Source organism: Chenopodium album, chromosome 5 (genome assembly GCF_948465745.1).
Source record: "Chenopodium album chromosome 5, dcCheAlbu1.1, whole genome shotgun sequence".
In the NCBI taxonomy this organism is placed as follows: Eukaryota; Viridiplantae; Streptophyta; class Magnoliopsida; order Caryophyllales; family Amaranthaceae; genus Chenopodium; species Chenopodium album.
In genome coordinates, this window is record NC_137838.1 from 78,464,849 (window position 1) to 78,479,240 (window position 14,392).

Genomic DNA, 14,392 nt, shown 5'->3' on the forward strand with positions numbered 1-14,392 from the left:
ATGATAGTCATATTTTCGGCCACTTGATTACTTCACCGTAGCATATGTTTATGCTGTACTAAATATACAGGAATTTTCGCTTGGAGGCAGACTATAAAGAGGTTTAAAACATTCGAAAGAGGTCAACAAATTAAAAGGACTAAAACAGGACTTTTTATTTTTTATGAATCAAAGAATGTAAATAGATTATTGATCAATCAAATACAAAGAATTTCCAATGTGAAAAAAAAAAATCAATTTAATTTAATTTATGCCATATATGCGTTGATATGATAAGGATTTAGTTTCCTCTTCTATCCTTTAAACCCTGTTATGCTTGCACTCAGTAGGATAGCCTTGAGGAAATCGCTTTGAATCACTACAATAATCATAAACCTTAAAATGCTTATGCACCCATCTCATTCTTTTCCTGCCATTTGCATCGAGATCATGGCTTCTCCATGAAGCACGCGTTGTCCCTCCATTAGCCGGCCTTTCAGAGTTGATGGAAGCCTCAGGTTCAAAAGCACAAGAGGAGGAGCTGCTACCTACAACACAGGCATCGATATTGAAGTTACGATAGTAGGCAGTGAAGGGGGCCTTGGACCAATCTGTCTTCACCAAGCCACCTTGAGTAGCCCAATCGTCAGCATTCCAAAGGCTAGAGTGTATTGTCATAGGCTGGTTCTTTGGGAATGCAACTCCATGTTTTTCATGGTTTCTGAATATTCTTATTGGTGTTTCATCCACCAAAAACCTGCAAGTTAAATCAATGTTCACATAGAGTTAAACATATGTTCAGAAAGAAAATAAAAACGCGCTCATAAAACAAACTAGTAATTGAAGTGGTGTTTAGCTTATTTACATGATGAGTTTTGTGTTCCAAACAATGGAGTAAGTGTGGAAGTTCTTGGTAGGATCAAACCATAGTTTGAATTGCTGCTCCCTGCTTCCTTTCCCCTGGCTGAACACATTCGTGTGGACGGTGTAAGGATTGCCACTCGAGTTTCCCAAGAACTCGAAATCAATCTCATCATGGATACCTGTGGTTTGATCAGCTGATAACTGCAAATTGTAATACAAAAATCAGCAAATTGTACAACTTAGCTGCCATTCAAATGCATATAATGCAAGGACTATAACTTGTACTTCTGTTAACTATTATTTGCAATTTTGGAATTTTTTTTTCTCACCAAAAATATCCCAAATTTGCAGATAAAAATTAAGGTAGTAATAATAATAACGTGAAAAAATGGGGCTTACATAAAATGTTGTGACGGTGCCAGCAGAGTTACCAGGAACGAGTTTAATTTGCATATCAATCCTTCCATACAAGTATTCCTTCTGGGACCGAAACCCGGATCCAGTATACTTGTCTAGGGTAAGAGATAAGAGACGGCCATCCTGACCGAAGATCCGAACTCTGTTGTCTCCAAAAGTGGGCTGAAACTCATCCCTGAAGCTGCCTGCAGCGAAGGCGGTACTGCTGACCATGGCAGTAACTAGCAGAACAATCTTAGGCACAAGCAACTTGTACTTGTCATGCCAATGTGATGAAAATGCCATGTTTTTTCTTATAATGAAGAAGATTTATGTTTATTTGTAGTTGAGTGAAGAATATAGTTCAAGAGATAGGCATATATATACATGTAATATGGTGAATTATTAGTATTAGTAACGTAGATCTAATGCATGGTTTATAAGAGGGAAGGTTCTTAGCTAGTGTATACTTAACGCGGAGCTAACTGTGGATTTGAGAGTATAAGCTGGCCAATTATAATTTAATTAGTCAAAGTAATAAAACTCGTTAATCCATTTTCATCTTAATTTAGTATTGATGAAATATACTAATATGTTAAAAGTCAACGATTTAGACAATAGCTATAGTTATAAATTTTTTTGTTGTTCCTCAACACAAATTATTTTAATTAAGCATTTGGGAGCATGATGCATATCGTGTTTTTAGAAATACACACATCTCAAAGGACATGCATACTAAAAGAACATGCAAATCTAATGAAAAAGGAGATTAACTGAGAGCGAGTATGACGCACATTATACCTAGCTACGATGGTCATGGGTGGAGTAATTAGCAATTTCTTAATTTATTGGGTGTGTCATTTGATTACCGAGGTGAATCCAATTAATCTATTATAAGTTTTAAATTTGTTTGTATTGTTGTGCTAGACATGAGGCAATTGCAATGCGCTTTTCCTAAGCTAGGTATGTTATACGACAAGCTCATCATGTTGATAAAAAAAAGGACTTGACCCACTTATTTCGTGTTCGATTCGTGTTGTGTTGCCACGTCGGATGAACTTTTAATTTATTAGCTCGAATTAGGCATATAATTTAATACTTCCTTTGCCAAGACTTTTTTCTCTAACAGTCAAAACAATACAAGTTTTGTCAAATGTATATGGTGGTACAAGAATCCCCTTTAATCTAGGTTGTCGTTCGAATTAACTTTCTAATTTAGGTGCTAATTAATTTTGTGAGCATATCTTGAATTATGTAGCATGCACCCATATGTGCACCATGTTCAATAATGTAATTTAATAAAGGTAATGTCAACGCTTAAACTAGGTATCTTGCTGAGTAGTGACTAAATTCATCAATTCATTATTAAGAAAAGTAAGCAACTTTAGTTTAATTAAGTCGTCTCTTATGGAAAACAACTTCCTCGGTTACTCACTTGCTAAGCTGCTTGTTGTTTGTCAACGCCAGTTCATTATTTCATGTAGCATCTTATCGCAAGATTTGCAACAATAGTAATCTCCTTCAATCTCAAGAAACTTCATACGAATTAGGTTTATTGGTTAAAGTCTCTGCGGTGGTAGACTAATAGTAATATACGCTCAAATATAAGATCGAGTATCTTCTATCAGCATATCACAACAACTTTAATTTCTACCCATCAACAAAGAAATAAGAAATAAAAATTTAATGCACTAAATAGTGAATCCGAAACAAATTGAAGGGTTAGTAAATGAAACATATGGAGTTACAAGGTCAATCGAGTTAATTTTTGATGCAGAGAGCCACATAGGGTTGTGTCGAAGGAGCTTGAACTCCAAGTTTTGGATACCAATCCCAAAAATTTAATCAACTAAGTTAATTGAATTCCACATGTTAAATCGAATTAAATAAGAGAATTATTTAATTGCGTAGTCATTGATAACAAAACTTTGTGTACCGAAGAGTAATTGAAGTAATAAGTACCGAGTAATCAATATTCATACATCAATTTGAGTTTATTGTGAAAGAATAAAAGAATTAATTTGATTACATAATACTTCTTGAATGAAAACATTTTTCGTCAAACCAAACAAAATGTCTCAATTAGTGCTTGCATTCAGGAGGGTAACCTTGAGATGAGAATCGCTTCCAATCTTTGCAATAATCATAAACCATGAAATGCTTCTGGACCCACCTCATTCTATTCCTTGATCTAGCATCAAGATCGTGGTTCCTCCATGTGCCACGTGCAGGCTTTCTATAGGTTGGCCCTCTAGAGTGGGCAAAGGATGTTGGGCCAGTTACGCAAGAGGAATGGGGTCTAATCGGCCCAACACAAGCATCAATATTGAAGTTACGAAAGTAGGCCTTAAATGGGGCCTTGGACCAATCTGTCTTTACTAATCCACCTTGTGTGGCCCAATCATCTGCATTCCATAGGCTTGAGCATATTCTCATGGGTTGATTCTTTGGAAATGCAACTCCATGCTTCTCATAGTTTCTAAACACCCTTATTGGTGTTTCATCGACCAAGAACCTGTAATTTTAAATTAATCATCAAAAGATTGATAAAAGTCAACCTATTTGTAATTTTGTATCTGACACATTTAAATACTGACATGCAATAAAATCTAACTAGATTTTTCAGACATTTTAAACTAGTATACGTGACTATTTGTAGTTTAGAAAGTATATGCACAACTCTATAGAGATAAAGGGGCAAAGATAAATAGTTGATTTAATATGACTTACATGATGAGTTTTGGGTTCCAAACAAAGGAATAAGTATGGAAGTTCGCGGTTGGGTCAAACCAAAGGTGGAATTGTTGCTCCCTGTTGCCTTTCCCATGGCTGAACACATTGGTGTGCAAGGTGTAAGGGTGGCCACTAACATTCCCCAAGAACTCGAAATCGATCTCGTCGTGTATACCCGTGCTTTGATCCGATGTTAACTACAAGTCACAATGCCATAAGATTAACATGCAGCTTATACATATTATTGCTACAATTGTGTCACTAAATTTTTTCATGAACTAAACAAACTGAAATATAAACTACGGAATATAATTTTAGCAGCATAAACGGACTTACATAAAGAGTAGTAACGGTGCCAGCAGAGTTACCACCAACAAGTTTAACCTGCATATCGACCCTTCCATACAAGTATTCTTTCTTAGACCGGAATCCAGATCCGGAATACTTGTCTAAGGACAATGAAAGAAGCTGGTTGGTCCGGCCCCAAACTCGAACTCTATTACCACCAAAAGTAGGCTCAAATTCATCACTAAAACGACCTATACCATAAACACTAGGGCACACCATAAGAACAACCATCACAAAATATTTTGCTAAATTTCCCATAATGTTTACTACAAAAAAAAAAAATGATGATTTAAGTATTTTAATTTGTAGATAAGTTATAAGTTTGTGAGATGATTTAGAAAGAGTGTAAGATCAAGTGTATATATACTAGTGAAGTGTGAAGATAAGTCACATGGAATTTCAGAATGAGTAATGTAAGACAAAGATACAACAACTGGAGTTTAAAGCATAATTAGCTGGACTATCATCATGTTATTAACTTCATAATTTACTAAAACTTGATCCAATTGGAATAATAATTCTGTTTTTTTTTTTTTTTTTGTTAGTTTCCTTAGTTTTAATTCATACAATATTCCGAATTATTTATGTCTTTTATGGAGTTAAATCATATAGTACTAATATAGGGTATATTAACTTATTAAGTACACAAGAAGTTTATTTGTTAATTATAAGATCAAAGCTTAAGCCATTGGGAATTAACTCTTATTTTTTTTTTATGATTATACAAAGTACATAATTATATTACTAATGGTTTTTCTCTATATTCGATGATAATCTAGCAAGTTTTATCATGTGTGATAGCATGTGAATAAGAAGAACATAAGCTATGATTGAGACAATGATGCGGGAACAAGTAGATGGCTTTACATAAATTATTAGTTGGTTATATTCTTGTATATTAGGATTATTATCTAGTTTTATCATTTATTGTAATTTATTATTACTACGTAATTAATATAGTTTTTTAGTTTTAGAACTTAATCTTTATAGGATTATGTTTAATTTAAGTAAAATTAGCTAGATGACAAAATAGTGTATGTTACTTAAATTTAGTGTCGATGCCATTAGTTTAAACCTTGAAGTCGTCATTGCCTTTTAAGCTTTGTCATAGGATCGTAAAGCAAGATCCATACTATTATATTAATGATTGAACCTTCACTATCTTTATCTTCATTGATCTTTAGTTTGGGCTTCAATTTATCTCATTAATCTTCTTTGAGATTCGAACAACAAGTCTCGTCTATTATAAATTCTAATATGCAATGGGAATACATTAGGAATAGATATCTTAGATATACATATTTATCATTTATTTTGATGCATAACATATATAGATCGATAATGTTATTTCATATTATTTATTTTTGCAATTGACAATGCTATTTTTTGGTAGGTTAAATTATGTTCTTTAATATAACATATATAGCTTGAAAGAGTATATTATATTTTGGTAAAGGTTATGCTCTTACTCGTAATGTTTAAGAAGCCAACCATATAATTGTACATACTAAAGAGGCGTTTGGTATAGTAATTTTAGATGTAGGAATCTGATTCCAATAAGTGTTTTTATTTATAATTGTTTAGTATGGGTTAAAAGTAACAAATACCCTTTTCGAGGGGTAACAAAATCCCTCAATTTGTTACCCTTGACAAACTAGTGGAAACCAAATACGTTTCCTTAATCACATTTTACTCAATTTGTTTCCATTCTACTAAGATACCATATGAATAGTAAAGGTTACATTTATCATTATCTTTTCCCTACTTATTTTAATCCTTCCATTTCATTTGTTTTTATTAAATTTTTTTTTTTAACTAATTCATTATTGAACAAGTCACATGATATGACACCTACAAGGGCTACAACATAAATCAAAATGAGGAAAAAAGAGAAAGAAAATGGGGCCAGGAAAGCAATAAAGTAGTGTACACCGTTTTTGTTTTGCTGTATATATATAATTAGATAATCCTCGTGCGATACTTAGCTTTGTAACTATAGTAAAAAAAAAAAAAAAAACTAATTGCATTATGTGATGTAGTTTTTAATTTTAATAATAATAATACCAATGACATAAGTCTTAATAACCAAAACAAGAGAAAATCGGAAAACAGAGTTTGCCAAAAACAAGCTAGGCCCAAGGAGGTTCATATATACGTAGTACTAAAACCAATTGATGATAATAATAGGAGTAACTCATCATCTATCATATAAAATAATGAAACCGTGTATGATTCCTCTTTCTTCAATAAGTGACACTCATAATTAAAGCTAATTAAAATAGATTTCTAACTATATCTAATTTTATCATGTATGCACAACATTAGGCAATTTTTTTTTAAAAAAAATTGTGTATGATGAGTATGCACACTTAGGAGAGTTGCATAATTTTAGGATATATTTATTTTATGTATGTAGCTAGGTAAGACTTCGAAGAAGACTCAAAGACTAAAAAGATACATGCACAATATATTATATATATGATCTTAAAAATTGGGAGTGGAATAAGTGTGAATAATAATTGATTTCATTTTGAAATTGCTTCACAATAATACAACAGATTTTCAAACTATTTGACTCAATCTTGTAACTTGTAAATCATGTATGGATTGAAAAATGAAAAGCAAACACACTTGACCTTAGTTTATAATAAATATATTGATATAAAAATAGCAAAAGTATACATTTTGATCAATATCACACGTACAATAATGCTTTTTATAGTAACTTTTCAAGAATTAAAACAAACGTTACTTCAACAATATCAGTAGAGCAATCTATGATGAATAACAATGGTGTAAAAACTCAAAGCGATGCATCTTTTGTCAAACAATATAATGTTGTTTGTTTCCCTACTCGAAACCGTGCTTGCACTCGGGTGGAAAGGCTTGAGAGAATCGCTTCCAATCGGTACAATAATTGTAGATCATGTAGTTTTTTTGAACCCATCTCAATTTCCTCCGGCTGTTTGCATCAAGGTCATGGGTCATCCATCTCCCGTTCCTCGCGGTGTTGATGTTAACGTTGCGGTAGTAGGCCGTGAAGGGAGCCTTAGACCAATCTGTCTTAACCAATCCGCCTTGTGTAGCCCAATCGTCGGCATTCCAAAGACTAGCGTATATTCTTTGTTGTTGGATTTTAGGGAAAAACGTTATTCCTTTGTTTTCGTAGTTTCTGAATATTCTTAAAGGTGTTTCGTCAACCAAGAACCTGAAAAGTCAAAGGTCTTACATTAATTAAATATGACTAGTATGTGACAAGTTTTAGTAAAGAATTACTATACGTATGTACGTTCATATTTTAAATGTAGCAAAAAAAATAATAATTTAAGTGTACTTACATGATGAGTTTTGGATTCCAAACAATGGAATAGGTATGAAAGTTTAGAGACGGGTCGAACCATAGGTGGAATTGTTGCTCCCTGTTGCCTTGCCCTTGGCTGAACACATTGGTGTGGATGGTGTATGGCTGGCCGGAAACGTTCCCTAAGAACTCGAAATCGATTTCATCGTGCCTTCCCGTGCTTTGATCAGATGACAACTGCATATGATAACGTCGTAATGTATGATAAGCAACTATAATACGATTACTATTTTTAAGAATTAAACTATGACTAACGGATAAAATAATAATCGGCCTTATTATAATTAGTACTATGTTCCCACCATCGTCTCTAAATGTTGTTCCTATTTTGTAAAAAAAAAAGTCAAAATAGGAACAATATCTAGAGGCGGGAAAGTAATTAAATAACGTACTTCAAATAAAGTAGTTGTAAGTTGGTTTATCTAGCTTATTTGACCTTTAAGTAATTAATATTGCTAGCTATTAGCTAGTACTTGTTGTTTTACTCGGTCATCGTCTGGTAGCTGACTAGCAGTAAATATATTTTGAAATATATATCGTAAATCATTTACTCGTATAGTAGTTGTTAGACGTTTTAATGTAAAACAACCAGCTTAAATTTTGGAAAGTAAATGCTATAATAAAAGTCAGCACACCTTTCTAGTACGAAATAGTAAATGTTGCTCGAACCAACTTTTTTTACGATTGAGAAATTTGATTTTAATTGTTTCACCACTTTGATAAGCAGGTTACTCTAGCTCTCAATTAATATCTATAAGGTTTTCATGTATTGATTTTCTAACAAGGTAACTATAAATAACAACCAACGTTTAAATAGAAAGAACTTTTAGACACGATGGGATATACTAAATTAAAATATTATTTAATCGCAACATAAGACCACTAATAAGTAACCAAGGATAATGCATGTTACCAAGTAATTGTAAGCAACTTACATATAAGGTAGTGACGGTACCAGCAGAGTTACCAGAAACAAATTTCATCTGCATATCAATCCTTCCAAACAAATACTCCCTCTTAGAACGGAACCCGGACCCTGAACCCCTATCTAGGGTAAGTGCAAGTTGTTGGCCACCAGGACCGGATACACGAACCCTCGGACCACCAAATGTGGGTTCAAAATCGGTGTTAAAGTTCCCGAGACCATAGGCCGTGGTGCACAACATAAGAGCAACCACGACCGAGGTTACAACTTTAAGCACAATAACATTATTGTCATGCCTAGTCCCCATATTTTTTTTTTGGTTGTAGTAGTAAAGATAAGAAGCTAAGCAGAGTGTGGGATGTGGTTAAGAAAGAGTGGAAGAAGAGGTATTTATATAGTAGTGTGAAGTGGATAATATGCAAAAGAAGGAAGATTTATTAAATTTTTTAGTAATAATAATATGTGAATGGAAAGAGTAACAACTATAGTAGGGACTAGGGAGTATTAGCTGGCTCAATAATCAGACTCACCCGAAAATATTGATCCAAAATTAATTTCGTGTTTTTTTTGTAGGTCCCTTTATAAATTGGTTGGCACTTAGCTAAGATAGTTGTATAGATTTTTTGTGTGGTTCATAATTTTATGAAACAATCATGCACGCGTATGTTTAAATGGCTATAATCAAAGCATAGGGTCGAAAAGTTAATATTTTTATTTATCGATTTAAGTTTATGATATAAACGACTCTTAAAGTTGCATACAAAAATTAAATATATTTTTTGAAGTATTAGTTTAATAATAATGTATAACAAAATTAGGTCGATAATCAATAATGTTATTAATACTTAATAATTTTTAATTGTTATTGCATTATCTTTTATTACGATTGTAGTAATCATTTTCATTTTTTTAAGAAAGCATTAATTTTCTTTGTTGTACTGTGTGTGATTGGAAAAAAAAAATTTGATTAATGCATGTAGTTTACAAAAGTATTTTTAATAAGTAATAAAATACGGGTACTTTCTACTTAATTAAACAAAATTTTAGCTTTTAAACGTCATTGTATGTATTACTTATTATTTTTCCAAACACGGAGTACGAGTTAATATAAGTGTTGAATTATTAATTTTCTGTAGTTGTCATAATTGTAAGTTGAATTTTCATACTCCTATCAATATAATGTAGAGCAATGCTAAATTGCTAAGCTATTTCTATCTCAATCCTAAATTCTTCACACTCTTTCAACATCAAGTGTAAGAAGTAACATCAACAGCTAGCTGCAATTGAAATTAGGTTTGTAGTCATCTTGTAACTTGCATGTAGTAAGTCAGCCTGGTTTTAGTTGGCATTTTTGCTCTACTATTTTCATGATTGTACTAGAATTTATGTAACAACTACATTATTGAAAGATTTTGCTATAAGTGTTATACTATTAATTATTATGAATTCAACTCTTATGTCAACGTGCAATGTCTATACATTTTCACACATAAAATTAATTTTCTAGAATAAATGGATTAAACAATATACAAGAATAATTTATATACTTACTACTCGATCATATATAAATTGTGTCCATTCAATTTATATGTATGTTTGTTTAACAAAGTTTTATCTGTACAACCAGTTAGGGTCTGTTTAGATTGACTGAATGAGCTGAACTGAACTTATTGGAGATGAATTGAACTGAATATTTTATGAGAGAAGGAAATCAACCGAACTGAACTGAACTGAACTTATTGGAGCTGAACTGAACTGAACTGAAAATAATGTGAAGAGAACAGGCTCTTAGTTGTACACTTGTACATACGATGTATATTACGGAGTATCTTGATTGTAATTTTCTTAGTCTTTAACAAGGGCATGTTGGTACTATATGATCGTTGATGTGACTATATGTGAACATGTACTTGTGTATCACTAATAACTCGAAAACAATGTACTTCAATGAAAAATACATTTGTCATCATAGTATGAGTTAAGTACGTAATTAAAGTTAGTTGTTATGCATTTATTTATTAGATCACTCATCCATGCAAACACATTAACATGTACGCACATGCATTTGTGTGCTAGGGTAGGGATGAGAGAAGAAGAGTATCAGATTGTGGGTCAACTTATAAATGGATTTTCAAGACCTAGTCTAGGTTTCCTGAATCGAATATGCACAATCAAACATCAAGTCATCATATATAAGAAAATTTATACATCAATATATGACACGACATGACATAAAATTAAGAGATGATATGCCGCAGCCATAATTTTATTTATTGGGAACGTACATTATATTGCCTTGGCACGTTAGCATGTGGGCTTGGGCCTTGAATTACTCATCCAAGAAAACCTTTATAAGTTCTTGACACGGCATGAACCATGGCCAATGGTCATTGGACCAATCTAGCCAACTAGCATGCGGGTTTGGGCCTTGAAATTCCTATGGAAACGAAATTTAATATATTTTTGATATAACATGACCTAATGAAAGAAAATTTTGAGCAAATTAAATTTACAAGGATTATGGCCATGTTTGGTAAAAGCTTTTGTTTAGTAACTTAGTCAAACCACATAAAAGTGGAGTATTTGGAAATCTAGTGTTGAAGGTATTTATTAACTTCGGAGTAACAGTGGTAACTTTTATCGAGAGCTAAAATTATTAGCTTTTGAAAAATTAAATGTAGTTGTGTATTTTGTTTTTGTTAACTCAATAAAATTAGAAAATTGTTGACCCACATACACTAATTACATGTATCGATGTACACATATCATTAGTTTGTTCTTTATCAATTGCAATATTTAGAGTTTAATGCTAGCTTGATTAATCAATCTTAGATGTACTTTCATTGATACTAAGAAGCATTTTTAGGCCTATTGTGCCATAAAATTAGGTGTAATTTTCCATCCTTATATTAGCTAAGTGAGCCTTACTAATATTGAGGGATTACGCTCTAATATTGGGTCAATCGAGGTACAATATGGCAAATTTTGCAATGGTGATTGTGACATATTTGGCTCTTAATCAAAAAGAAAGAAAGAAAATTGATGTTTTTTTGGATTATTCTTTGGAGTTACAAAGACAAAATGCATGTTAGCTAATAAGGAATACTTTCTATAAAATTCTCATCTGTCTTCCATTAGATTCTTGCATTATATTTCATATATTTGTCTGCTTCTATAAACTGTTTTGTAATTTTCTGTAATCATCATATACTTGTATAATAATAACGTGGTCTCTATTATTCACCTGAAAACGATTAGAAGTAAGTTTATATAAGCCTAAGATGTGTGATTCAATTAATTTAGACTTATCTAAATTTACCTTATCTCAACATATTTTGTCATTAATAAGATCAACTTATCTAAATTTATCATTTTTCTACAAAAAATGAGTACATTTTGATCCACTTACAAGTTACTCATACAAGCTTATACTCTGTAAAAAGTTTCATTCCTAAATAACTAATAATTAAAGTAGTAACTATTCAACCTTATAAAATACTCGTTTGTAATTATTATTTCTCCTATTCGCTAACGCAGGACAATTACATGTGGACATCAAACATATATATTTCATGATCCGATGATTTCAATAATTATTGGATTTTAGTTTTTTACCAATCTGCCAAATTTCCAACCTCCATATTGTGTATGACATCAATTTTTGTCTCACCGTATGTGGAACAAAACAATTTCACCCATAAAAATTTTTGGTTGGTTTTTCCTTACAAAAATTGGTAAGATTTCATTCAACATTTTTTTCCCCTTTTACTAAAAGCATACATCTATATAATTAAGGACATTTTACTATTTCAGGCATTATATATGTACACCGCTACTCTAGTCTACATCACCCCTTAGTTTATATAATAGAGATTTACGAGTACATTCTTATATTCCTACAATTTCTTGTAAATATTACAAGTAATAAGTTTTCCGATATATATCAGCTTTCTAATGTCGTTATTAATAACTAGAATTTGTTAAATACACCCGGGTGCACTTTAGTTTAATTATAAAAATATATCAATCAATTTGATTTTATTGAATATCTTATGATTACAATTACACATAAAAATGTAAATTCATGTATAAACCTAAAATACAAAGTGAAATGAATACAAGTATATAATTTATGAATAAAGAATCAAATTAAAATACAATATGAATTAAATGGTAGGCCATGCATGCAAATATATTATATGTCCATATTTTCACCCCTTAATTAAACTTGGCATGCTTGCACTCTGGAGGAAAAGCTTGAGAAAATCTCTTCCAATCAGTGCAATAATTGTAGATCATATAGTTATCTTGAACCCATTTCATTCTTCTCCTGCTGTTTGCATCAAGATCATGAGTCTTCCACTTCCCGTTCGTCGAGGTGTCGATGTTGAAGTTCCGGTAGTAGGCGTTGAAGGGAGCCTTAGACCAATCTGTCTTCACCAATCCTCCTTGTGTTGCCCAATCGTCGGCATTCCAAAGACTAGCGTATATTCTTTGGGGTTGGCTCTTTGGGAAAAATGTAATCCCTTTGTTCTCGTAGTTTCTGAATACTCTTAAGGGTGTTTCATCCACCAAGAACCTATAAAATATAATTAAAGCTTAATTAAAATTTGCTACATATAGTATTATATTGTACATACTACAAAGTCAGGTAGGCCTTGTAAAATCGACTGGTACTCATGTTACTCGACCCGTTGCACAGATATTTTAATTTGGTACAATTAAATTGACTTACATAATTAGTTGTGGGTTCCAAACAATGGAATAGGTGTGAAAGTTGCTTGTTGGGTCAAACCAAAGGTGGAATTGTTGTTCCCTATTGCCTTGTCCTTGGCTAAACACATTGGTGTGAAGAGTGTAAGGCTGGCCAGTTACGTTCCCTAAGAACTCGAAATCGATCTCATCGTGTCTTCCTGTGCTTTGATCAGATGTCAACTGCAAGCAACAACGACATTTTAATCATCAAACATAAACCTTAAAATTTTTGTACTAAAAATATCATATAATATAAGCTACCAATTAAATTAAGATAGACTTACATATAACGTCGTGACAGTACCAGCAGAATTACCAGGAACAAGTTTCATTTGCATGTCAATTCTTCCAAACAAGTATTCCTTCTTAGACCGGAACCCGGATCCTGAACCCTGATCTAAGGCGAGCGAGAGTTGCTCGCTACGAGAGCCGGAAATTTGCACCCTATCACCACCAAACGTTGTTTCAAAATCGTCGAAAAAGTTGCCTGCGCCGTAAGCCGTAGAGGTTACCATAATAGCAACCACTAAAGCAAACTTAAGCACAAGAGCTTTATCATTTGAGAAAATTCCCATTTTTTTGTAACAAAAATAAAAAAGATGAATTATTAATGAATGTGTTAAAGATGATTAAGAATGAATAAAAGACGAGGTATATATAGATAATAGACATGCAAATAAAATAAGTTAGGAAAGTTCATAGTACGTAGTTTGAATAATAATGTAAGACGTAAAGGTAGTAACTGGAGTAAGGAGTATTAGCTGGTCAATTATTAAATCCAACCGAAATATTATTGATTGTATTTTTTTATAATTTTATTTAGGAAATATTGATCTGAAATCGAATTGTGTTTTTTTTTTTTGGTGGGTCCCTTGGATTTGGTTGGTACTCTAGTTCTACCGATTTTGTGGAGAAATAATTGTTTGAAATTATGGAATTGGTCTGTTTTTAAATCATGCAGCACCGAAAAATACTAATTTTGCTGTGTTTTTTAATGAAAAAATTCTGAAATTATTCAAGAAAATTATTGT

General features: G+C 32.2%; 4 protein-coding genes across 4 annotated transcripts; all 4 read right to left on the reverse strand.

The window, feature by feature from the left end:
* Window positions 1-58: 58 nt before the first annotated feature.
* Window positions 59-1,567, reverse strand: LOC145631219 (putative xyloglucan endotransglucosylase/hydrolase protein 16). The gene is made up of 3 exons (XM_081683311.1): window positions 1,243-1,567; window positions 845-1,044; window positions 59-736 (listed from the first exon to the last, which is right to left on the reverse strand). Exons 1-3 carry the CDS (start codon window positions 1,543-1,545, stop codon window positions 301-303), a joined length of 939 nt encoding a protein of 312 aa, XP_081539437.1. The 5' UTR covers window positions 1,546-1,567; the 3' UTR covers window positions 59-300.
* A 1,754-nt stretch (window positions 1,568-3,321) lies between these two features.
* On the reverse strand, window positions 3,322-4,639 carry LOC145631220 (xyloglucan endotransglucosylase protein 1-like). Its single transcript, XM_081683312.1, has 3 exons — window positions 4,309-4,639; window positions 3,970-4,169; window positions 3,322-3,754 (listed from the first exon to the last, which is right to left on the reverse strand). The coding sequence occupies exons 1-3, from the start codon at window positions 4,576-4,578 to the stop codon at window positions 3,322-3,324; spliced, it is 903 nt and encodes a 300-aa protein (XP_081539438.1). The 5' UTR covers window positions 4,579-4,639.
* A 2,318-nt stretch (window positions 4,640-6,957) lies between these two features.
* LOC145632416 (xyloglucan endotransglucosylase/hydrolase protein 24-like) lies at window positions 6,958-8,981 on the reverse strand. The gene is made up of 3 exons (XM_081684785.1): window positions 8,617-8,981; window positions 7,659-7,858; window positions 6,958-7,528 (listed from the first exon to the last, which is right to left on the reverse strand). Exons 1-3 carry the CDS (start codon window positions 8,911-8,913, stop codon window positions 7,171-7,173), a joined length of 855 nt encoding a protein of 284 aa, XP_081540911.1. The 5' UTR covers window positions 8,914-8,981; the 3' UTR covers window positions 6,958-7,170.
* A 3,687-nt stretch (window positions 8,982-12,668) lies between these two features.
* Window positions 12,669-13,994, reverse strand: LOC145632417 (xyloglucan endotransglucosylase/hydrolase protein 24-like). Its single transcript, XM_081684786.1, has 3 exons — window positions 13,646-13,994; window positions 13,342-13,541; window positions 12,669-13,185 (listed from the first exon to the last, which is right to left on the reverse strand). The coding sequence occupies exons 1-3, from the start codon at window positions 13,934-13,936 to the stop codon at window positions 12,825-12,827; spliced, it is 852 nt and encodes a 283-aa protein (XP_081540912.1). The 5' UTR covers window positions 13,937-13,994; the 3' UTR covers window positions 12,669-12,824.
* Between the last annotated feature and the right edge of the window lie 398 nt (window positions 13,995-14,392).